General features: G+C 39.7%; 3 protein-coding genes and 1 non-coding gene across 6 annotated transcripts in view; 1 reads left to right on the top strand and 3 right to left on the bottom strand.

Annotated features, from left to right (window-relative positions):
* Window positions 1-807: 807 nt before the first annotated feature.
* Window positions 808-11170, bottom strand: vti1b (vesicle transport through interaction with t-SNAREs 1B). The gene is made up of 6 exons (XM_031310174.2): window positions 10863-11170; window positions 10692-10750; window positions 9637-9834; window positions 9021-9194; window positions 3633-3694; window positions 808-2123 (listed from the first exon to the last, which is right to left on the bottom strand). The coding sequence occupies exons 1-6, from the start codon at window positions 10957-10959 to the stop codon at window positions 2024-2026; spliced, it is 690 nt and encodes a 229-aa protein (XP_031166034.1). The 5' UTR covers window positions 10960-11170; the 3' UTR covers window positions 808-2023.
* Window positions 11171-11991: 821 nt separating this feature from the next.
* Window positions 11992-21523, top strand: rdh12 (retinol dehydrogenase 12). Its single transcript, XM_031309892.2, has 7 exons — window positions 11992-12179; window positions 12761-12879; window positions 14648-14803; window positions 14914-15018; window positions 16008-16217; window positions 17576-17765; window positions 20510-21523. The coding sequence occupies exons 1-7, from the start codon at window positions 12106-12108 to the stop codon at window positions 20610-20612; spliced, it is 957 nt and encodes a 318-aa protein (XP_031165752.1). The 5' UTR covers window positions 11992-12105; the 3' UTR covers window positions 20613-21523.
* trnag-gcc lies at window positions 17180-17250 on the bottom strand. Its single transcript has one exon. It is a non-coding gene; the product is annotated as a tRNA-Gly (tRNA).
* Window positions 21524-22494: 971 nt separating the features above from the next.
* Window positions 22495-25600, bottom strand: part of zfyve26 (zinc finger, FYVE domain containing 26) — a 38967-nt gene continuing 35861 nt past the window's right edge. For all 3 annotated transcript variants that reach the window (XM_031309820.2, XM_031309822.2, XM_031309821.2), the window contains exon 43: window positions 22495-24598. In XM_031309820.2, the coding sequence (XP_031165680.1) occupies window positions 24386-24598 (213 nt within the window). In that variant the 3' untranslated portion in view covers window positions 22495-24385. The remainder of the gene's footprint in view (window positions 24599-25600) is intronic.

Raw genomic sequence — 25600 nt, 5'->3', positions numbered from 1 at the left:
CCTGATGGTATCGTACTAGATGATGAAAAAAAATCAGACCATCACTTAAGTTATTAGAATTCATCCTCAGGGGATGCCAATCCATTAGGGGTGTGCAAAAAAAATTGATTCACATTCGAATCGCGATTCAAGCACTACCGATTCATAGAATTCCAAAAATCGATTCATTCTTTCTTTTCTTTTTTTAAATTGTATGTCTACTGGAATCACATGGGGTAAGTAACTACATTTACATACTGTGAATCTTTTTTTTTTTTTTTTTTTTTTTTTTAAAATCGAGAATCGTTTTTTTAATCAAAAATCGATTACGAATCGAATCTTGAGCCTGAAAATCGGTATCGAATCGTGACATTTTCTGAATCGTGCATCCCTACAATCCATCCAATGAGCCATTTCACTAAAAACCACAAATATGAACCTCTTGGTGACACTAGCATAGAAATAAGAGGATCATCTATGTCATTACGATTCATCCTCTGGGGACAATGAATTATTATTATTATTATTATTATTATTATAGCAATCCGTTAAATAGCGGTTGAGATATTTCCACCTGGACCAAAGTGGTGGACCAACCGACCCTGCTATCTGTAGAGCCATGGTGCTAGCATGGCTGAAACATGATTCAGGTACATGAAGGAAATAATGGCCAATTTTTGGACTTATATAAATTATTATTAGTATTGCTGCATCATATTAACAATGATTAGTTTCATGAAAACATTACATAATTTGCATGCCGTTATTCAACCATGGTATTTACCGTTAGTACTTCTGTAGTAACAGCAACAACAAAAAAAGATGAGCTTATTTGTTACGTTTTTTTTATGGAAATGTGAACACAATATTTCAGATAAAAGCAACAACAAAAAAGTTCTTTACCACAAGCCCTACTCTCCACCTGATCCCCACAAGCAGGTCACCAAACAGGTTTTTGTACTTGATATCACACCAGGAAGGCATGGCACCTATGCGGAAGAAAAACATTGTGGCAGATGTGCCACTTCTAAAACAGCACTAAAAATAACCTTATCACCTATTATTTGAGAAGTAATTCCATAGTAACAGATGCTGTTTACCAAGCACTAACCTGGCCTGGGGCTTTAGTCTTTAACAAATTTTGGTGACGTCACTCCTCAGTGGATGTTTTTCTAACTTTGGCCTGTCTGGCTGCTGTCCCTGGAAATATCAGATACAATGCAAACTGAGGTTAAAGATTAGCTTTAATGCGGTGTAGACTGTCAAATAGGGAATACTGAAGCCTAACAGGGAATTTTAATATACAGTGATTAGACATTAAACAGAACATTGCTTGTATTAAGAGTTTGCATCCATTTTTCATTTACATTTCTGACTGACAAATTTGGCCTTACTGTAGGTCTCAGTTCTCAGAATTGGAAACATGAGATTATTACATCCATTTAGATACTGGGCATGACGGTGAATCAAAAAATAGATTCAACTGGTGCCATTTCATCAAATAATATTGTTTAGTATTAAAAAAAAGATGATGGCACAATACAATTGCATTTAGAACCAATACTGAGAATTTATAAACCTCCCAGAACTGTTGCACCAATCTATCAGTAACATTTCACAAGTACAGTCACCGGAGAATCTACATGTGGGAGTAAGTTGATCGTACTCAGGCATGAATAAATCCTACGTCATCTCTGGGGTCTGTTGCAGCCAGCACAGGTCCAGAAAACCATCCTGCAGGCAGGGCGTCATTGGCATTAACAGTCTGATTAAACAGTGCAAATCTCAAGTCACAGTTTTGTGCGTGGAGTTTCTGTAAGTGTGGTCCATTAACAGGTTCAACATCATTCCTGCCAAATGATCTTCAGCTGCCCTTGGACAGAATCCCATCTCAGTAAAAGGTCCACTTTAAGACTGACTCATCTCATTGTCCTTATGTGCACTCATAGAAACAGTTGGCTGCATAGAGCAGAGGAGCATTATTGCTACTGGCTAGTCAGTGGAGACAGACGTAGAGAGTCTGGGTATGCCCTGGATCCAGAGCTTAAGACTGTTTTCGGAAGAACTTTAGATAAACCACAGCACCTAGAATGGCCAACTCCATTAAAATGATGACAGCTAACAGCAACTTGTTCGTCATGAGCCTACAAGACAAAAAGAAAAGAAAGTCAACAATATGCAGAGGCCATTGTTCCTCATACATACACATACATACATACATACATACACATACATACATATATCATTTTTTTAAAGATAATTTTTGGGGCATTTTAGGCCTTTATTGACAGGCCAGCTGAAGAAATGAAAGGGGAGAGAGGGGAGGAATGACATGCAGCAAAGGGCCGCAGGTTGGAGTCGAACCCGGGCCCACTGCGTCGAGGAGTGAACCTCTATATTTGGGCGCCCGCTCTACCAACTGAGCTATCCGGGCGCCCCCTGAAACATATTTTAAAGGCATACTATGCAACTCCCCCCCCACCCTACAGGTTGTCTCGTTGGAACTGCAGCTCAATGATTAAGGGCGTTGACACACCAACCCGATAATCGGCCGTTGGACAGTCTGGCGAGGTCAGTGACTCGAGTCTGTTCGGTGTGTTCCGTGCAGTCGTCTGTTGGAGGAGCTGTCTGCCTTTATTTTGGCCGACCTGACATGCTCAGTCGGAGACAGGGCAGTCGGGACTCACCCAGAAATGGCAAGCGGATGAGCCGCTCAAAATCTGACGAAAATCTTTTAAACTGACCTTTGTTGATCTGAAATGAAGACAGATTCAGCAACTGCATGGCCTATTTCTCGCTTAAAATGTTTTCAGAAACACGTTTCGGTGAACTATTTTAGTACAATATGAGATCGTATTCTGAACAAGCTGCCATGGCTGTGAATTTCCGGAGAAAAAAGACCCACATGACGCGTTCGTCCAATCAGCTGCTGGTTTTCATTTTCTGGGAAACAATACAGAGAAGCGACGCCTGCTGCTATGGAGATGTATTACGTTTCGCACACGCGCAGAGCGTACGCTCAAGTCGGCGTCGCCTCAGTGTGTTTTGAGGCATTTTTTTGGACCTCGGGATCAGTCCGACTGGCTTTTCTGCTGATGGTCGGCCATCTGGTTGGTGTGTAACAGCTCTAAAAGATTTGTTGAAAGATAGAAAAGTAACCGGCGATTGTTTTGATAATCGATTAATAATTTTGGACGGCTAACATTTTCTGTTTCCATCTTCTCAGATGTGAGGATTCGATGCTTTTCTTTTTTTTCCATTTATGATCGTAAAGTGAATATCTTTGGGTTTTGGAATGGTGGTCGAATTAAACAAGACATTTGAAGACAAAATTATACTAGGCATTTACTGTATGACTCTATTCTGACATTTTATAGATTGAAAAAATTAATAAAATAATCGTTGGTAGCAGCCCTGATCACCAGTACGTTTTTCAGAAATGCATTAATCAGTGTACACGGGAGTACGATACAGTACTTGTGTCATACTATAAGAGCTACAGAGACAACAGGACTTCACATTCAATGAAAGGCAAACAAAAGAACAGAGAGTAAATCAAACTCAAGAAAGATATTTAGCATTCAATCATTTTGCATCGATAAAAAACAAAACAAGATCATTTAAATGTAAAGCCACTTAGGGGTAGCACTTACCGCCGTGACATGGCACGGAGAATTTTTCTACTTCGACTGAGGTTCTCTCCAGTATTCACCAACTACAAAATAAATAAAAGACATAATAGGTTTAACAAAATAATGGTCTGACAACAACAAATTGTCTTTTTCCTACTACCAATATTGACATAAAAAAATAAAATCAGAGCTGTGCCACCTGTTTTTTGCCCCTAAACTAAGTATAAATGATGGCCTGCTGTCAAACATTTAGGCCGGGAGCCAGGTCCACTCCTCAGGACGTTTTTTGCTACCTTTTTTTCACTATTATTTCTTATTATCTTATACCTTGGGCCATCACAAGTTGATAACGACCACCCCCAACTCGGCCCCGTTTGGTCTCAGGGGCCAAAAAACACCCTTTTTGGGAAAAGCTTTTGGCAGAATGATGTAATTGTGAATATTAAGGTACTGCAGCTACATAAATGGTCATATAACCCTAAAATGTTGCATGGTGTATCCTGACACATAGGGGAAACTAGCAGAAATAGATTCTGGGCATTGCTGCCTTTTTGCTGTCAAATATCACCCTCAACATACCCCAAAAGACAAAAAAAAAATCATATCAAAGTGTGGGGTCTGGGTGTCCTCCCCCAGGGTAATTTTGAGCACCAAAGACTAATATCCTGCATTCTGATACACTTTTATGCACCAATTTATGGTGGAAATATCTTTATTTATCCTGTGAGAAGGAAAACAGATGATATTCAAAATATAATGGAATATAAAGCAGTAAGGGGCTTTCACATCAGGGACCTGAGCCTGGATCACAAAAGTTGACCCCAAAGCAACAAGGACAAAATAAAATAGGCTACTTATATTTGTCTTAAATGTGGTGAAGGGAGGATACTGGCGTTAGTGTAGGCGGAGCATTGGGGCCCGGTCACTACGTACACACTACACACTGCGCTCAGCGAGGAGCGGGTCAGTGAAAGATGAGAAACGTTTCTCTGCATGTTCTGCAGTGTTAGTTTTGTTTTCTGTCACATTACTCAACCCCCGTATCATTGCACATTTTTAAGTGGGTAGACTACATCACTGCACTAACCAACCAACACCCTAACCCTTCATGCCACATCCTGAAGTTATTCAGCAAAGACAATTTGGAGGTAACTTGATCTATTTTTCTGGTTATGGAAAGATATTGATTCTATTGGGAGATTGGTGTCCTGTATTTTTCTACATGTAAGGCACCCACTCTACTTCTAGATTGATTCAAGTCAAACTCAGGGTCTGGGACATATTCTGCTGGGATCTGTAGAATAACCAGTAATTATGAAGCGAGCCAACGTCATAATGCCAGAAGAGGTGCCGGTGCGCTATGATGTGCTGAATGCCCTGAAAAATGGCAAAACTCAAAAAGAGAAGTTCATCCGTGATCGACTTCAAACAAAAAAGGTCCTTTTCTTTGAACCCATCAAGAGGAACAGATTCAAGACAATGTCGTCTACCACACCTAAAAGGAAGCTTGTGGCATCAAACCAGAAAGTGATCCAGTACAAGGCCACAAGTGGGTTTATCTTTCAGATCTTCATCAAATCACAAGAACTTAAGTCACAAATTAGCATCTCTGACCTAATGACCTATCCCTTGACTCTGACGCCTGTAATGGCAAAATTATATTTAAGCATGATTCTTTATATTCTTGTCTTATTTCTGTTTTACTTTGTCTCACAATGCTGAAAGTGAGTTTTTCTTATGCTCACATATTGAAAGTAAGAGCCACAAAGTCTGGGAACGTAATGTGTACGCTGAACAGATAGGGACTACAAGGTCACCCTAAACTATCTGTTATTTCTCCCTGAATAGTTGAGACTTCTCACATAGTTGAGATAAACGGGATGTCTAAACCTTGGGGTAGAAAGTGGTACAGAGGGGAAGAAGTGAGGTGGCTCCTGAATGTCTGACTATGTTTGATTGTAAGAAATGCTGACTCATGTTTAGAAAGGGGGGGGCATGTCTTTCTATCTCACTGGAGATGCATATATACTGTGTGCTTTTTGTTATTCATTGAAGAGACCTTTCACACCAGAGCTGCGTGCCTTTTGTGACCCGTGTGCTTCCTGCATTTGCAAATGTAAATAAATACTCAAAGACCAAACTTTGGTTTAATCCTCAAATCGTCCTTATTTGTTTCATCTGGTGTTTTTGATACGCACTCCTGCTGCTAACAAGAAAAACTTCCACTACACGCCATACTCCATCTCAACAATCGATGGCTTTTTCGCAAAAAAACAACAAAGGAAAAGGAATTAATCACATGATCAAAGATGCTGAGAATGCAGAACTTCCTTCTCCAAGCCAATGTGCTCTCATTCAAGATGGAGACTCCTCATTCTACATGCGCGATATACCACGGACAATGAAGACTATATCAGAGCGCACCTTCAAAAGTCTACCTGCTGCAGCTGAAACAGTATTCAGCACAGACACTTACATTGACCGTCTTTATTCACCAAAATCAGCTGAGAGAGATCACAGAGGTTGTGGTGAACGTTTTATATGATGATATGATGGAAGACATCATCCGAAGGCCTGTCATTTTCATAGAGGCTGGTCAAGTTTTCAAGCAGTGACGGACTGGCCATCTGGAATTTGGGCAAATGCCAGAAGGGCCTCACCTCTATGGACCTTTATGGGCCACTACTGATGAAGTTATTTTATGCATGCAGCCGCAAGGTGCGTGGAAAGATTAACTCGAAAGGCAGAGTTACTAATTTACAAGCTAGGTTGTTGACAAAAATAGGGCCGGTGTGTTGCAAATGCCAGGGCCGTTTTTTGATCCCAGTCCGTCACTGCTTTCAAGATAGAATGCAATGCTGGAGTTATGTCAAAAGAGCTTCTACCAGAGATCTGTTCAAAACATGAAGAAACAGATGTGAGGGTGATCATTTACATGCAGTATATCCAAACTAAAATGCCTCATATCAGAACAGTTAGAGTCAGAGCAAAAGACTGACATTTTCTTCATCCTCCTGTATTATGCCAAGTCATCAACTGTCAACATCTTCTTTGACATGAGAGATAGACTAATCAACCAGCTGGCTGAAGATTATTCACAGGAACACATTTCAGCTCTCTTCTTGCCTTACATGCGTTCACTGGTGCTGACTGCACTTAAGCATACAAAGGCAAAGGGAAGGTCCGTCCGATAAAGATTCTTAATCAGAATTCAAAGTTTACTCAGTGAAGATGAGGAAGAGGAGGAAAATGATGATTGAGAGTTTATATTCTACACTAATACAATACACTAACATGACCAGTTGTCAAAGTACAGCATGGATAAGCAGCAAAAAGATCTAAAAACCAAAGAAATGTTTTCTATTTTATGTTTGAGCTGTATTTTAGTTTCGCCATTTGGCTGTAAAGAATGTTTACCTGTACAGGTTACTAACGTTTACTCAATTAAAGGTTGGCTTTTTGATAACAGACTGCACACTAGAGTCATCTTTATTCCTTGTGTTGCGAGGACTTTGTGGACTTTAATAAATCTCACATTTGGTTAATTGATTTTGTGTGATTGTACCCTATGTTGCACCCTGACCCCAGTCCACCTAAGGGCATAACATTACTTACTGTTCATGCAATTCACTTCATATAGTATAGCAGTACATAAGTCAAGTCTCAACTCTTGTTTAAAGGTCCCATGACATGGTGCTCTTTGGATGCTTTTATATAGGCCTTAGTGGTTCCCTAATACTGTATCTGAAGTCTCTTTTATATAGACCTTAGTGGTCCCCTAATACTGTATCTGAAGTCTCTTTTATATAGACCTTAGTGGTCCCCTAATACTGTATCTGAAGTCTCTTTTATATAGACCTTAGTGGTCCCCTAATACTGTATCTGAAGTCTCTTTTATATAGACCTTATTGGTCCCTAATACTGTATCTGAAGTCTCTTTTATATAGACCTTAGTGGTCCCCTAATACTGTATCTGAAGTCTCTTTCCCGAAATTCAGCCTTGGTGCAGAATTACAGCCACTAGAGCCAGTCCCACAATGAGCTTTACTTAGGATGTGCCATTTCTGTGTCTGTAGCTTTAAATGCTATTGAGGAGGAGAGAGGGGGGGCAAGGTGGAGGTGTGGTCTTGACCAACTGCCACTTTGCTCGTTTGAAAGTCATGATCTCTCTCTCGTTTGAAAGTCTCTCTCTCTCTCTCTCTCTCTCTCTCTCTCTCTCTCTCTCTCTCTCTCTCTGGCGGACCAAATTCTCTGGGCGGGCAAAGCAGACAAAGGGGAGGTAACCTTTCCCCTTATGATGTCATAAGGAGAAGATTCCAGATCGGCCCATCTGAGCTTTCATTTTCTCAAAGGCAGAGCAGGATACCCAGGGCTCGGTTTACACCTACCACCATTTCTAGCCACTGGGGGACCATAGGCAGGCTGGGGGAACTCACATTAATGTTAAAAAACCTCAGAAAGTGACATTTTCATGCCATGGGACCTTTAAGATATTTTTCATGTGGCCAGGCACATATACAGAGGTTCATGCCTCGACGCAGAAGGTCCGGGGTTCAAGTCCGACTTGGGACAATTTCCTGCATGTCTTTCCCCTCTCTCTCCCTCTTTCATTGCTTTCCTATTATTAAAGGCAGAAATGCCCAAAAAATAATCTTAAAAAAAAAAAAAAAAGATATTGTTCATATGCAAAAAATATGCTTAATCCCATATGGAATGGTAATGCCTGAAAGTTCTGTTTTCTCCGATTTAAGGTACAGTGGAGAACTTTGGTTATACCAGCTATAATCCTCTAGCTAGAAAGGTCATCTTGGACTTAAATTGAAGCTTATAAACTTGGGAAGTTTTTCATGTACATTTGAGGCAGTGGTAGATATAATAAAATGCTTGAAAATGATCACTTTTGATGACAATTTGTCAGGCGGACAGACATTTTTTTGTCTTTTGGGGTATGTTGAGGGTGATATTTGACAGCAAAAAGGCAGCAATGCCCAGAATCTATTTCTGCTAGTTTCCCCTATGTGTCAGGATACACCATGCAACATTTTAGGGTTATATGACCATTTATGTAGCTGCAGTACCTTAATATTCACAATTACATCATTCCGCCAAAAGCTTTTCCCAAAAAGGGTGTTTTTTGGCCCCTGAGACCAAACGGGGCCGAGTTGGGGGTGGTCGTTATCAACTTGTGATGGCCCAAGGTATAAGATAATAAGAAATAATAGTGAAAAAAAGGTAGCAAAAAACATCCTGAGGAGTGGACCTGGCTCCCGGCCTAATTATATCAAATATAAGAAACTGAATCAAGTGACTTATATATTTAACATAGAGTATCCACCCTCAACGCATTAAAATTAATTCAGAACCACTATCTCATCCCATACAGTAACATCATTACAATTAACTGCTCACTCTGTTTCTGGTGCGGTCCAACTGTTCCCTCTGCTCTCCTAGCTCCTCGATGATATCTGTGCCGATCTGATCCGTCTCTGCGGCAATGCGCTGACTTCGTTCAATACTCTGGGTGGCATTGTTCAAAGCGTCTGTGCCCTGGAGTAGCAAAGCTCTCTGGGACTGCTGGTGTGTCTGCATAGGTGGGCACAAATGACAGAGGCAGCCAAGGTAAATTTTGTGACAGAAGAGCAAGAAAAAATCATTTACAGGACAAAAACATTTGTTATCCTAAAAATTCCTTTTTTACCCATTTAAAAAAAAAAATACAGAAAATTCCATCTTACTGTGCACATTTTGTCCTCAAACTTCTACATGATTAATTTATTGATTCCCTGCATTCCTCCAGTAAAAAGAGATATAAGCTTCTTGATTTCAATCTGTGAGACTTAGAGCCAAACTGAAATTTTCTACTGATATTTAAGATAGCTGAAACATTTCCAGTCTTCACATTTTCCTTGCAACTCTGCTCAAGCACCATACTCAAAATCACTTAAATGATGACGTGATCATGACTTAAAAATGAACTGCTGACATAAGAAAAAAAACTCATAAGAGTCCCCAGCCACACACTCACACTCTGTTGGTTTTGTGATGAATAGATGGCACGATGACTTCCTTCCACTGTCTGGGAAGAAGAACTAAAACCAGGAGGAGAGTTTTTCATGTCCCTCTGCAGCTTGCCCAGATCCCTGCGATACATGCGCAGCTTTGTACTCATTGCATTTCTATAAGAGGAAGGGGCAGCACGTAGCTCTTCTTCCATTCCTTGTAACTGGAGACAGATAAGAAAATAGTGTAATTCCAGAGAAAGATATTTCTCTGTCAAGTGGTTGTGAAGACATTGCATATCACAACAGTGATATGCAAAGTATACTGACGGAACAATTACTGGATTAGGTTATGCTTTTTAATCCCTTGATACCAAAGGCAAAATGGAACCAGCGAGGGCTGGTTTCAATACCAGTGGTGCAAAGAACTTTACTAAGAAGCTACAATTTGTAGGTACTTTACTTGAATATTTACATTTGGCTTATGTGCAGTTTAGTGTCCCAAATTATTTTTCCAAAAACTGGGTGTCCCAAATGATGAGGGTCTTATTTGAGACAGGTTATGGTTAGGGTTAAGGTTAGGGGTAGGGTTAGGGTAGCACAGGTGGTTTAGCAGGTTCCTAATTAATTAAGGATATTATATGGGGAATTTGGGACACTAAACTGCACGTATACCTTTACATTTTATGCTACTTTATACGTCTACTCCACTACATTTCAGAAGAAACATATTGTAATTTTGACTCATTATTGTGTAGCTATTGTCCGTATTTACTTTGCAAAATGATTTTTAACATAAATAAAATATATTTTCTTCCTGTAAGAGGTTCTAGGAGCTGTGTGTAACTTCAAACCGGAGTCAAATTCCTTGTACAGTTATGTGTAGGCTACGTAAGGCCAAAAAAAAAAAAAAAAAAAAAAACAGTTTAAGTTCTACTATGGCTTTTAAACAAGTGAGTAAAAGCAGGCTTGTTTAACTCAAGGCTGTTCACTTCGATAATGGTTAAGACTAAGAAAAGCTGTTCTTAAAGTGCGTAGCTAGCTAGCACATTTCACTTCCAAAACATAAACAGGTGCTCACCACTTCCTCAGCCTCCCCCTGCCTCTCATCGAAGGTCCTCACCAACCTCTTCCTTTCCTCTGTAGACACAACACAAGTTCCAGTTTCACAGCACAGAAAACTTCTTCTGATGAGTTTGTTACACAGTTAGCTATGACATTAGCTAGTAAAACAACAACATGGACTGTTTACCTCCGTGGCTTTTCAGAGCTGTCTCTGGCATTAGCTTGAGCTCCTCGTACAGCGATTTATAGATTTCGTGCAACTTCTCGAATTCCTCCGACGACATTTTTGCATTGACTGTAGCCAGCTGCCTTTTCTTGAAGAACTAATTCGCCTTTTGTTGTAAAAAAAAACAAAAACAAAACAACAACACTAGTTACAGTCACAACTGTAAGTTATCTATCTACTAGTTTTGCTTTGACGATAATAGGATCCCCGGGACTTCCGCATGATGGACCTCGTGATCCAGTGCCTAAAACTCCAGAACCAAAATCAAACCCTGTTTCGGTATTCTTTTTCTTTAACCCAAAAAATTAAACAGGCTCAATAGTTACATTCCTGTGAAAACGATTTAAAAAAAAAAACCCACCCCGATGACATTTGTATTCAGGCACAACGCAGACAGCTTTCACCGCGCTTTCTGGGAAATGAAGTTCAAATAACTACTAGCCTGCTACTTCTTACTACCTCAAAACTGTCAACACTTTTTAATAATTGTACAACCACATTGTGCCTTAATTGTTTGTATTACTATTGTACAATTATTATTAATAATAATAAAAATAAAATAAAAAACACAACTTCTTACTAAACATGTATGGGTGTGTTCATTTTAGATAGATAGATATATAGACAGGTTCAAGTTTTTGTGTTTTTTATTTAATTTTAAGCAGAAACTTGATTTTCTTTTGTCTGTAAACTTATTTTATATATTTAACCATTTACATATTTATGTAATTTTTTTGCTTTCTTTTTTCTTGTGTGTTTATTCTTCTTGATAGTAATGAATAGCTATTGTTCTTAAAATCATGCATATCATTAGGTCAAAAAAAGGTTCATGGAGAGTAAAAGTTCTTAGAAAAATGAAAATGTACTTGTATTAATAAGTCTGACAAGGTAATCTGATTCCCTAAAATTGTTTAATTTATTATATAATAAACACATTCACATTATTCTACAATTTACCTTTTAAAATCAACAGGTAAATAAAAACATGGGTGCAATTTCAATGTAAAACAATATAAAGACGTGCGGTTCCTTCAGTTCTTCTTTTGCCAGGATGTAAAAACTACAATCCCATAATTCCGTTCGCGGTGTAGCTTTCCCCCCCTGCTTCGCTCTTCTACACCCCTCTATGCTTTGACATCAGCTGTTCTGCCGACAGAACAGTGGCATTCTGCTGGAAGAGAGAAAAGCGCGCATCCGTGGTGTGATGGTGCTTTTAATAATTGTCGCGGGCCTCGGAGTGGTGACGTTACTGGTGATTTTATTTGCACCACATATAAGGTAAGCAGCAAATCACGCAGCCATTCATTTTCATATATGTGTTTAGCACATCACGGATAGGTCGTTACTTGGTTGACAGGGCATTAAACACTGATGTCATTATTACGATGAGGTTCATTTACATTACATAGAATACTGTCCGCCCACTCAACCCAACTGATCGTCATTTTAAAGGCTATTTTCCCCCCATCGCTTATTATTTCACACGACGCTGACTGATATTTAAGCAGAAAATCAATGAAACAGAATGATGGAGCTGTGGGAGTTTTTGCACAGTCTTCCATCTGAGCTACTCGGGCCTATCAGGAGGCTGAGCGTAGGAGGAGTTCTATTTGTATGCATTACTCCAACAGAGCTATTGGTTATGGGGCGGCCCTGCTCAGTGGCGTGGGTCGTACGACTTCAGTACTGTTCATTATCCAAGTTTCTCTATGAATAATTAAGCCAGGCTGTCCATATGTCCGATCCTAACAAGGACATAACTTATACTGACTGCAAAAGGGGCTACTGTCATGCAAATTGAGCTGCCTGCTGTAGTTCAGTGGCTCTTGTATTAATCAGTGGCCATTGTGTATTAACAGAAAATATGCAGCAGGAGGAGTGTGCATGTCCCCAGCTAGACTGGATGGGAAGACAGTCCTCATCACTGGGGCCAACACAGGGATCGGGAAGGAGACTGCCCAGGACCTGGCAATGCGAGGTGACTTTTTAGTTTTACACACAGCTCAGTGACAGTGACTGATAGCACTTCTTTACACCCTAATGTAATCCCCAATTACTACCCTTGACTACAAGAGAAAACAGTAGTCTCTGTAGGGTTGTGCAAAAGAATGAAATCGGTACATGTTAAGAGTATTTTGTTGTTGTAATGCGTACAAAATGTCAATCAAACAGATGTTCAGAGCAATGATCAGACAGAACTCTTAACAGGTGTAATACAACAAAAGCGTTAGCAAATTTTTAATTTGAAATTACAATTTGCTCGAAATAACTAATTTGTGCAACAGAATTTCATAAAATGATGTCATGACATGATCACATCTTCACAATACAATGAATGCTAAATAATAATAAATAATTAAAAAAATCATTGCCCCGTCCTAATCTCTTGGCTGTAGGCCGTTTGACATGTTACAGTAGAAAAAAGCAGAGGTGTAAATGATGACAATGAATGATGGCTGAATTCCAATTTAACTGCTCCAGTTTCAGGGTCCTGATATTGAGCCTGCTGGCTCACTGTCACAACTTACCGGGACACTTGAATAATACAGAGACAACGTTTATGTTATTAGTTATACCTTTCAAAATGTCTGTTATATTTGTGCTCATGGTACTTTGCCCGTTGGGGGCAGACCCTTTTGGTTGGCTATGTTATTGGTGACCTACTGCAGGACTTCATTTTGGTTTAAACAACCTGCTAAGATGTATGATATGAAGTGTAATTTAATTCTTTTTTTTAAAGCTTAAAGCTTTCATTACATGGGAAGTCTAAAGGATATTTAAAACAAATCAACAATATCCTCCTCAATGTCACCCAAAGATGTTAAACCTCAGTACAAATATTGGACTTAATAGTCTTTGGTTGATCTTGCCATGTTATAACAGTAATGCTTTGCTCTAGGGGTGGGAGAAAAAAAGAATAGAAAATCGTATGTATCTTGATTTTTTTTGCGACGATTTTAAAAATGTATTATTTTCTCTAGAATCAATATTTTTTTATTTATTTTTTTTAGCAATGATTCACCTAAATATTCTCTGTTTATACGGTACCGCTTACGGTGACTACATCATGTACGTCTTTACAAATGAATGTCAGACTGACTGACATGATGTGCATTCTTCTTAGAAAACAATTCGTTTTTAGAAATGTCTCATGATGTATTGTCTCTAGAAGTGTATTATTCAACTTTTGCTTTTGTTAAAGAAGGAAAAGAAAATCGCAATACTCAACACTATCGAATAGCAATACCTATAGAATCGCAATAAATGAAAATCGCAATACAACTCGATCGGCACCCATGTATCGGGAAAGAATCAAATCGGTGACAAAAGCATATCGTCCCAGCCCTACTTTGCTTGAGGTGTGATGTGGGTTAACTTTGACAAATATTAGGGACGACCTCTAGCTCAACCAGTAAGAGTGTGCGCCCCATGTAGGCTGAGTCCTTTGCAGCGGCCCGGGTTCGAGTCCAACCTGCTGCCCTTTGCTGCGTGTCCTTCCCCATCTCTCTCCCACCTTTCCTGTCCATCCACTGTCACTATCTAATAAAGGGAAAAAATGCCCCCCCCGCCAAAAAAAACTTTGACAAATACTATCCTACATCACTGAGCAACAATCCAGAACCAGAGACGACCTTCAATAAATGGCTTCACACGCCAACAGAAGCACCCCCTATCTTCTCTTTTATAAATTGATATCGATTCTGTTTTGTTCATAGTTTAGCGGCTGCTTGTTTGTCACGTGACAGGGGCTCGGGTGATCATGGCATGCCGAGATGTGGACAAAGGAGAGGAGGCTGCGGCCAGTATACGAGCTGCGTATCCTGAAGCAAAAGTGGAGGTTCACGAGCTCGACCTGGCAGACACCTGTTCTATACGAGCCTTTGCACAGAAATTCCTGAGAGGTAAACGCAGAGTCACATCTAACGACAGACAGAGCCCTGTTTTGTTGTTGTTTAACAGGTATCACAGCCGCCACGCATCTTTTTCTCCCCTGTGTTGTTCTCTTCTTCAGAGGTCAACCAACTTCATATCCTCATCAACAACGCCGGGGTGATGATGTGCCCCTACACAAAAACAATTGACGGCTTTGAGATGCATATCGGAGTCAATCACCTGGGTGAGACCGCGCTGACATTTACTCACATCTAATAATAAATGATGCTTTAAACAGGAATGCAAACATGACGGAGTAACTGATTGATTCGTCTATTGGATTATAATTTTTCAGGCACAGTTAATCAGTCTAGCCAAGCTTAATTGACTGATGTTAAGGCTCCTAATATTTCCTTTCACTCTAAATGCAAGGACATACACGATAGTCATTCCAATGTAGTTTTAGATACACATTTCATAAGCATAATTCAGGGTGTGATTTTTTTACTGAATTTGCTTTTGGATCGTGATAGTTATTTAGTGGCAATTAAAATGGGGTTAATTATAACATGGTATGATAACATTAGGACAAGAATCCATCACTATGAACAAGTACCTGTATTTTTGTAATAGTTTTATCCTGTTGTTTTTCACTCACATCTGTCTACTTACTGTAACCAACAGTTACTGTCACTTTATATGGGAAATGTTAACATACAATTTTAGCTATAAAATGCAAGATAAAATTAAGTTGAAGTAGGTTTAGACTTTATTAATTCTTGGTTGACAGTAAGGCTGGGCGATATGGAGAAAATCTGATATCACGATTTTATTGACCAAATACCTCGATATATGTCAATACTGCGACAATATTGTAGGGTTGACTGTTGGTGCTTTAACAAAATATTTACACAATGAGATTTTAGGAAAATAATCATCAACAATGTGAATATAATGATTACGTGGTTAAAGGCAAATAATAGAACAGTTACATCAGTCTGGTAAGTTGAGAAAATGACATCACTTTACTGTAAAGTAGCCTTTAAAACCAGGAAAAGACAACAATTACCATATTACAATATCCAAAATCTGAGACGACATCTAGTCTCATATCACGATATCGATATAACATCGATATATTGGCCAGCCCTAGTTGACAGGATCTTAATTTGAAAGCTGAAGTCTTGTTTTGTGTGTTCAGCCCTGACTGTTTGTGTCTCTTACTTCTGGCAGGGCACTTCCTGTTGACGTCGCTGTTGATCGGGCTGCTGAAGCGCAGTGCGCCGGCCCGGATCGTGGTGGTCTCGTCTCTGGCTCACAACTTCGGCTGGATTCGTTTCCATGACCTTCACAGCCAGGGAAGCTACAACAGTGGATTGGCATACTGCCAGAGTAAACTGGCCAATGTGCTCTTTGCCAGAGAATTTGCGCGTAGACTCAAAGGTAAACAAACACACAACACACGGGAGAATGGACAGGTGACGGCTTTGGCAAACAGAGTGTTAAAATAGAGATGATCAGTGATTACAACAACTCGTCTGAACCAGCCTATATTGGTGTTTTTAAAACCATGTAGCGCACAAAAGTTCATAAAATGTAATAGCATAAAAGTAAATGAATGGCTCTGCTCTAAAATGTGACACCCATTACATTTGACCAATATTTAAAAAAAAAAAACACAGATGGCGTGCCTCTACTTTCTGCATTTTGTAAGTAAAATTATTTAGATACAGGAGTAACATGTTAAATTCCACAGGAGAATACATCTTTTTGCCTAAAATGTCAGGTAATGAAAAATAAAAGAAAGTATGAGGGCGCTTAATTTAACCTCAATTTCAGGCTATCTTATAATAATCATCAGCCTGATACTGCTAGAAAGAGGAAAGAATGTCGCCCATAGTGCCCTTTAGAATAAAATGTATTATTTGTCACATACAATCTTACAGTACAATGTAGTGAAATTTAATCACTGCATTTATTTTTTTCTTCTTTTCATCGGCAGTCCCTAGGGAGGTGACAAAGGACTAACATAGAGACAGCCAGCAGTCATACAGCACTCAGTCACTATAAATTAAAAAGGTACACATAATGGTGACATATACATTAACGAAACAAAAATACATGATGACAAAGACATTATTCATCCACCTCTATAATGCATTCAATTAAACAGTGAAAGTGTATGGGTAATGAAATGTGTGACAGTTAAAAGTGAGTGCATCTCTGATTTAACCCATCCTAAGCATTAGGAACGGTGGGCAGCAGCATACAGCATCCTCGGAGCAACTTGGGGTTCAGCGTCTTGCTTTCGACATGTGGCCGGAGGAGCCTGGGATCGAACCTACAATCTTGTGGTTGAGAGCTGAAGTGCTCTACCTCTGAGTCACAGCCACCCAAAAGAGTGCTGCATTGGCCGGGAATCGAACCCAGGCCTCCCGCGTGGCAGGCGAGAATTCTACCACTGAACCACCAATGCTTACTTAGTCTTAAAAAGCCATAACTTGAAGGTTTGGCTAGCCAACACAGCATTCCAGGATAAGAGAAAAACATGCTCTGGTTTATTGGCATTTCTTTACACAAATCACAAGCCCCGGACACAATGACGGTGCCTCTGCTAAATAGCCTCAGGAAGGAACTCCATAGAGTTCCTTAGAATGCCAACACGAAGGAAGAGGAAGGTAACGGACATCCGGCCTAAAAAGAGGAACATCTGGCGGAATTTCCAGCGGCACCTTAACAATCCCGTAAGTGGACCGTTGTCGATATAGACTAATGCTTACTCAACTCTGTTGTCCTCACAGGTACCAATGTGACCGTGAACTCGGTCCACCCCGGGACGGTGAACTCTGACCTGACCAGACACTCAACTCTCATGACGATATTTTTCACCGTCTTCTCCACGTTCCTAAAAACCCCGCGGGAAGGAGCACAGACCAGCATCTACTGTGCTGTGGCAGAGGAACTGCACTCAATCTCTGGGAAACACTTCAGGTAGGCGACGAGCTAGAAATTGGTTTGGTTCACTTCAAAGAACTGGGCATCGTTAATGGGTTCTGGATGCAAGTCTGCCCATTTGTTATTCTCTTAGGGAATTATTAAAAGGGGGTGAACTCGACATTCAGAACATTAATATAGCAGTAAACTATTTTCACAAAGCTTGCGTGTCATTTTATGTAAAGATATAGTCGAGAAATGGAGTCCTGAGCAGAGAAGGAAGTCCCACTCCCTCTGTGTGTGTTGTAATCTGAGCATTTCTGTTCTTTGTGCATGCATGTTAGTGCATGTGAGGGCCTTGTGCGTCAGTGTCTGACACCGAGGGCCGTAACAAAACACGTTGGGGGAACAGTCCCGTGAGAGCCGGAAATCCCAGTCCACTTTTTTCTGAATATCGAGCACAGCCCCTTTAATCATTTAACTGTTAAAACTTTGCCATCTTTAATGACATCCATAGCTCCAACATAGTTTTGCCATTAGACAGTTTGTACTTTTTAATGTTATTTTATCATGTACTGGTGTCACCACTTGACGAACAAAATGACAAAACCTAAACACAAGACATTTCCATTCATTATCATCATTAAACACAACAGAAAATGCATGATGTCTAAACATAATTATGAATTAAATAAGGCAAATCTAAAAAAAAAAAAAAAAAAGGCTTCAACAGCCGTACTTTTGCTTTTTACATTATTTATGATTAGTTTATTGTCATTTTGTTCTATCTAGAGCAGGGGTCAGCAACCTTTTTAATTTTTAATCAGTGTGCCATATCAGCATTAAGCCTGCCATCGTCTACCGAGCCCTCTCAGCCAGTGGTTCGTAACATTCTGTGAAGAAGGCAACTGGTTCTAGCCAATCAGAGGCAGAGTAGGGCGGGTTTTTGCATAATGCAGACGGGGAAGGAGTCAAACTACCGCAGATACTAGTCTGTGCTCCTGCCAATGGCTGTGAAAGAGGTCATTTGGTCTCTTGTACATGTATTGCTAGTGTGCCATTGGTTGAGCTACTGCATGCCTAAGGTTGCTGACCCCTGATCTAGAAGTTGAAGGAGCAGTGTGTAGGATTTAGTGGCACCTAGCGGTGAGGTTGTAGACTGCAACCCACTGAATACCCCTCCCTTTTCCAAGCATGTATTAGAACGTACGGTGGCCTTCAGGGGACATAAAAATGCAAAAGGCCCTCTTAAGAGGCGGTGTTGGGTTTGTCCTTTCTGGGCTACTGATGGCGGTGGAACAACTTGGCTGCTCTCGATATGATATCATCATCATCATCAATCTTGAATTAGTTATCAGGTACAATTGAGGATAAGCCCTCATTTTCAATGTAGCATACATTACAGAAAATAAATACACAATAACATTCAGAACACAATATACAAACTAAAAATAGTAAAATTCAATTGACGATATACGAGATGTAGATAAGAAGGGAAACATTTTAATGTACAGTAGAAAGAAAGACAAGATAAGTTCCTTGTGTCTGCCTGGGTCTGACCTTCCAGATAAAAAAACTGATCAAATAATTTGATACTAAACTTTATTATCATGCTCAACGGCAAAGAGAAACAGTGGTGGAATGTAACTAAGTACATTGACTCAAGTACTGTACTTAAGCACAAATTTGAGGTACTTGTACTTCACTTGAGTCTTTTCTTTCCATGCCACTTTCTACTTCTACTCCACTACATTTCAGAGAGAAATATTGTACTTTTTACTCCACTACATTCATCTGACAGCTTTAGTTACTAGTTACTATACAAATTTTTGCACACAAACACATGTAGTTTATAAAATATGATGTTTTATTATAAATTAAACTATCCAACAATATAACGGCCTACAAGTCCAGCTGAAATGATAAGCCGATGAAACACTTAGTTGATTGACATAACTGTTTGGATCGTTTTCTAAAATGGGAGGATTTTTCTGCATCGACTTCTTTTACTTTTAATACTTTAAGTACATTTTCCTGATGATACTTACACACTTTTACTTAAAGTCCAGTGTGTAACGTGTTTAGTTGTTCATTATCAAAATCTGTGTTGCCCGTTCACAAACTTGTCGTTTTTCATGAATATTTACCACCACCATCAATTCCAAGTATTCCTATTGGCTTGAAATTTTACATTTTCATTTGCATGAACTGGGGTAGACGCTCCATATTCATGCGCCATCTTGAAATACGTTAGCCAGTAAGGGACATACAGGACATACTGCTCCGCCTTTTGCGTTTTCGATGTCACATGATAGACTCACAGGTGCTGTTAATGCTGCTAATGGGTATCGTAGCTTCCCGGCCCCGGCAAGTTTGAAGAAGGAAACATGGAGGACCACACATATTCAAAATCCAAATTTCAGGAACAGGAGTCTTCTTCTTCGCCCAGAAAAAGAAAAAAGGATATTGAAAAGAGCAAGAGAACGGCTTTTTGAAGCGTGAAGGCTACCGTAGCTGTAATACGTACTTTGAACTGTGAGAGAGTTGATTGCGATATATGATCTCAACGCTAGATGGGAGAAATTCCCTAACATTGGACCTTTGAGTAAAATTTTCAATGCAGGACTTTTTGTAACAGAGTATTTTTACAGTGTGGTATTAGTACTTAACTACCTAAGTAAAACGATCGGAATACTTCTTCCACCACTGAAGAGAAATGAGATCACTGCAACCAGAGTGATGACTCCCACTCAGCATCATTAGCCCTTATATAATAATCTTTCCCTCTCCTTTAATTTCAGTGACTGCGCCCCTGCCTTTGTAGCCCCACAGGGACGAAATGAGGAGACCGCGAGGAGACTGTGGGACGTCAGCTGTGAGCTTCTTGGTATCGAGTGGGACTGATTCAACTTTTAACCACCATCTATCTCAGTTCTCAAAGGAGTCCTTAAGCTTTCTTTTATCATTCATTTCATTATGGTTTTGATGTTCTGTACTTTGAGCGTTTCTTGCCTAGTACGCAGTCAGGCAATACCTAGTAAGAGGTACTATAATGTGAAGTTGCTTTTTTGTGTAATAATGCAGTAATTACATTATAATAACTTGAGTATTTTTGGTGCTCCACAACAGCTCCTCAAACCGAAACCACTCAACTGTATTATCATGTAACCACAAATAACTTTTTGACTCTATATTTTTGTGACACAACGTGAATACAGTGTAGGCAAAAAAGCAACTTGATGTATTGTAATGCTGTAGGATACTGTGAAGGGTTAAGCCAGGGTAAATGACCAGCATCTTTATCAAATAGTTTTTTTTTTTTTTTATTATTATTTCTCCAGAATTTGCAGCTTAATTGCTTGACTTTTGTGCCAGCGTTTCTAAACAATTGCAGGGGTTCTTACAGTGTTTCCAGCTTGATGAAAAATTAGTAAAACTAAGATCAGCGTCAGTCTGAGCCACGATTACCGCTTGAATTGCATAAATGTATTTTGTGATAATTGTAGTCAATGTAGGTTATTTTTTCTATTTCAACCAAATCAGACTCAGAATCATGTCGTTGCAATATCTGTAGATAACCTTTTTTGTACATTTGCATTGCCAGAAATGGTACATTCCTGGAAGAACTAGAGTTTTACATTCATACAGTAAGGATCTCCCCCAGTCATGTTTCCTTCTCAGCATTCACATGCAAGGTTGCCAAGAGTTTACATTCTGTGTTTTATACCAGTGAAACATGCCTTTTACTACACTTACATTCATGTTAAGAGTTGAATGTTTACATTTGATGTAAATAAACGGAGATATTACTATAAGGGTGCTTGGATCAATCCTTTGAAATTGTAGTTTGAGATCAACAAAATCAAGAGAAGTGAGAACTGGATTAGTACACAAAAATAGAGAAATGGTTCATCTAAAGTCATGAAATGTTGGATGAAGTCGATTTGCTGCACAGAACAAATGAGTCAGAATTGATCACAGTGTAGTCTCGCATTGCCAGACCTTCCTCCACAGCCCTGCAGAGGAAGGTGACAGACATCCGGCGGAATTTCCGACGGCACCAAAAGCAATCCCGGAAGTGGAACGTACTCTATATAGACTAATCACAGTGTGCAAAGGACAAGTTCGACATCTAGGGGAATTGTGCTTCTTTACCTTCTTGCCGAGAGGTAGAATATTGATACCACTCTCATGTCTAATGCTACGTTTACACGTGGCCGGCTATTTTCATAAACGGACATTTCACCCTCTCCATTTTCAAAAATAACATTGTGCACAGCTGTCAGTTTTCAGAAAAGTGTTCGTTTACACGTACCCGTGTATATATGCCGTCAAGAGCATGCCACACCTCTAGGTGGTAGTTTAACGAGAAGCTCAAGCCCGCGTTAGCCAATCAGAATCCTGAAAAAAGCAACAACAGCAACGGATCACTTCCTCTTTCTCTTTTGAACAAAGATGGCGCCAGGCATCGCGTCGGCTGCCTAAAACTCAGTTTGTCTCAGTTTACATGCAAACAAAGTTTTCCAAAATCTCCACTCTGGCCGGAGGTTTTAGAAAGAATCGTTTTCAGAGGCAAATTCTCCGTTTGCGTGTAAACGATGGGCACAAATGAAGGGAAATGTCTCCGTTTTTCAAAATAACCATGTACGTGTAAACGGGGTATAAGAGTGGCATCAATCTTCTCATCTGGCTAGATAACTAACTAATGGCAAGAAAGCAAATAAGTGTAATCCCCATGTCAAACTTCTCCTTTAATTTCAAGAAACTTGAGCTCAATAATCCATATGTTTGTACATTACATTTTTGTTTTATTAATTCATTTGTTCGACAGGGGATGGAGAAATCAATGACATTTCTAAATCACCAGTCCCTGCATCATCAAAGCAGTTACTGTATTACATATTTCACATTTTTTAACAAAGAAGTTTATTTTTTTAAAACTCACTAAGTATAAAGTGCGGCAGTGATGAGACAACAGTCCGGGTTAAGGAGGATTAGAGTGCAAAAATGTCTACACTGGCTTCTTTTCATGTCTTGCCGATCAACACTTACTATCACAGGAAGTCCGTCAGTCTCAGTCTTCAGACTAGTGCAGCAGAGTGACAAGACAGAAGACCTTGCCCATGTAATCCTTGAAAAGGCAGCTTCAGACTGTCATGTAAATTAACTAAAAATATGTTTTATGGTGACATAATACAATTTGCAGTGTTATCTAGTTTTGGCCAGGATGTAGCTTTGTGAAAGAAAATAGGCCAAATTAAACATCCAAAGAAAACCATATGGCAAAAGTTAAATCCTTTTTTTTTTTTTTTTTTTTTTTTTTTTTAGACATTATTTGACTGTATAAGTTAATCATTGTGGATTTATATGGTTCAGACAGATGTGTGTCATGTGTCCCATGAGAACTAAGTGAAAAGCATGATTTCAAATTAGCGACACTCCGGCTAATTATTACCAAAACGGATGAGACACAAGATGAGACATATAAACTAGCCATCCACAGACCAAACTAATGACTAGAGAGTTGATATTCTGGATAATGAATTGAACTTGATCAATAACATGATCTAAAAGTGGGTCCCTTTCTGTATCCAACCTAAAACTTTTACATTTCTTGTAAATGTCTCAACATGTCCTAAAGCACTTGCAATTCTGTTTGATATTCATTTCCCTTAACAAAAGGGAATATATATATATATATATATATATATATATATATGCATATATGCTAAAAGCTGGCCATAAATGTGCTATACAATATCAGATAAAACAGGTAAACAGCCTCATCAGAATTACAAAAAACAAGATTCTACATTTTTTCCAGTTTCTTGATCATGTACCATTCTTGGCGGAGGACATCTCATTGCATTTACGTCCGAGTAAATTCACACACAGGACCAATAAGGACATAAAAAAACTAAAAAAAGGCTACATATTTGTCAGAGGCCTTCCAGTCAGTTAAAGATATTTTCCCTTTTGGCTGAGGTAGGAGACTAATCTGAGTCAAATATTTAGTTACAGATATGTTTATATTGTGAAAGAACCACTATCAGTTTACATTGCTGTAAGCAATTTTGTTATGTGATAGTTGTCGTAACATTGTTCCCTCTCAAATAGAGTAGAGATTAGAAGTAATAGCAAAACTATTTCCAGAATGGAAATAAAGCACGTCGGTGATTAGTCAGTGTCACGGACAGGAAGGCCGCATAAACATAAAGAGAAAGGGTTTCTAGATGTTTCCACTGAATTAGTAACACCAGGCTGAAAAAAACACTTCCCTGTCTCACCCCTGACCACCCGCAGCATCAATGATACATAACCACACATAACAGTTATGTCATGGGGTCAGTACACCTGTACATCCCTGCAGCAAGGCTAGAATTTAAACACTTGGAGGTTTGCAAAACGTCATTCTAACAATTTAGTCAAATTTGAGCGTGGACACCAAAAGGATCTCAACTCTGTGCCCCATATCAGCTCCTCAGCATACACGGTCGAGTGGTAATGACAGTATGGGACCGTTTGGGCGTAAAGTGTGCTGTGTATCAATCATTCTAATACTCTGCAGCTGCAGCACACAACATGTAACGTGCAACAGCTGCTCTGGAGCCTCCTATTTGCTGCTCATTTGTTTTCAAGTGCTGTGCGTGGAATCGCTCGTTATGCCGACTGTGCCTTTACCTGGCATTGGGTCGGCCCTGGCGCTGCTGAGATGACTTGTTGTTGTGTTCAGACAGCCACTGGCTACAGATATTCTGCATCACTGAGTCCTGGGCTCCCTCGGCGGCCTGAAGGACGTCCTGGACCAGCGGTCCCGCTCGGCTCGGCTCCAGCTTCACCGCCAGCAGGTACGCTGGTCGCAGTTTACTGCACAGCAGGTAGGCTTTGATCTGCCGACATGGGGATGAGGTGATGAGATTAGACATCAATGACTTTTCTTTTATACAGTGTCTATGAACACTGATTTCAGAATTAAAGAGGATCATTTTGCTGGTTTAAAAATAAAGTGATATCATTGTAAGAAGGAAAAATTAGGAGCAAAGGGTTAAGGATGACTTTAACAAGTATAGCTGGCACTCAACCAAAGTAACCTATTTTATTTAAATTTTTGGGGCATTTCTGCCTTTATTAGATAGGAAAGCTGAGATATGAAAGGGGAGAGAGAGGGGGGGGGAAGACATGCAGGAAAACTGTCACAGGTTGGACTCGAACCCTGGACCTTCTGCGTCGAGGAATAAACCTCTGCACATGTGCGCCCGCTCTACCAACTGAGCTAACCAGCCACGACCAAAAAGTGACATATTTGACATATTTATAACAATACAAAACTGTTCACTCTTTGCGTCTTTTTTGAAGTTGCCAGCGTCTGTTTTACATTATAATTATAATCCTATGGAGTGAACCATGTTTTCCAAAAAGTCTCCAGTGCTTTTTTTAACGCCACCGCAGACATTTTATTTCTACAGCTCGGAGTATCTTTTTGAAGTTGAAAAAAGTTAATCTTTTCAGAAACTTTTCTTTTTTTTTTTTTTTACATAAAGTGCTTTTTTGACAGCTGACCAATAGCAAGCGGAGTAGCGAGACCTGTCGTTTCCATAATAACAAGAAAAACGGAGAAGGTGCCAATAGATTAGTTGTGCTAGAGTCGGAGCACAGCGAGTTCTACGATATGACCTGGTGGTCAATGTTCAGGGAACTGGCTTTGTTTTATCTTACGCCAGTAGTAGCACCGCTCCCTCTCTCTGTTCATTCTCTAGATCGCTTTGTTTCATCTAGCACCGCTCTGCGTAGAACTCTTGGATACTGTAGCAGTAGCTCTTGTTATAGCAACAAAAGATGCTCTTGGCTGCTTTTTGGAACCAAAACGCTGCCAGCTTCTTCTTTTTTTTCCA

Source organism: Sander lucioperca, chromosome 18 (assembly GCF_008315115.2).
Source record: "Sander lucioperca isolate FBNREF2018 chromosome 18, SLUC_FBN_1.2, whole genome shotgun sequence".
NCBI classification, from domain to species: domain Eukaryota; kingdom Metazoa; phylum Chordata; class Actinopteri; order Perciformes; family Percidae; genus Sander; species Sander lucioperca.
Note: the sequence above shows the minus strand (reverse complement) of the source record. Positions and strands in the feature narration are given on the sequence as shown.

Excerpts from the sequence above, each read along its gene's own strand:
- vti1b (XM_031310174.2), bottom strand. The coding sequence starts at position 10,959 with ATGTCGTCGGAGGAATTCGAGAAGTTGCACGAAATCTATAAATCGCTG. Across the intron at positions 9,195-9,636 it reads CATCACAAAACCAACAGAGT|ACACACCAGCAGTCCCAGAG; the intron begins GTGAGTGTGTGG and ends CCACCTATGCAG. Across the intron at positions 2,124-3,632 it reads CTCCGTGCCATGTCACGGCG|GCTCATGACGAACAAGTTGC; the intron begins GTAAGTGCTACC and ends TTTGTCTTGTAG.
- rdh12 (XM_031309892.2), top strand. The coding sequence starts at position 12,106 with ATGGTGCTTTTAATAATTGTCGCGGGCCTCGGAGTGGTGACGTTACTG. Across the intron at positions 15,019-16,007 it reads TATCGGAGTCAATCACCTGG|GGCACTTCCTGTTGACGTCG; the intron begins GTGAGACCGCGC and ends TACTTCTGGCAG. Across the intron at positions 16,218-17,575 it reads ATTTGCGCGTAGACTCAAAG|GTACCAATGTGACCGTGAAC; the intron begins GTAAACAAACAC and ends TTGTCCTCACAG.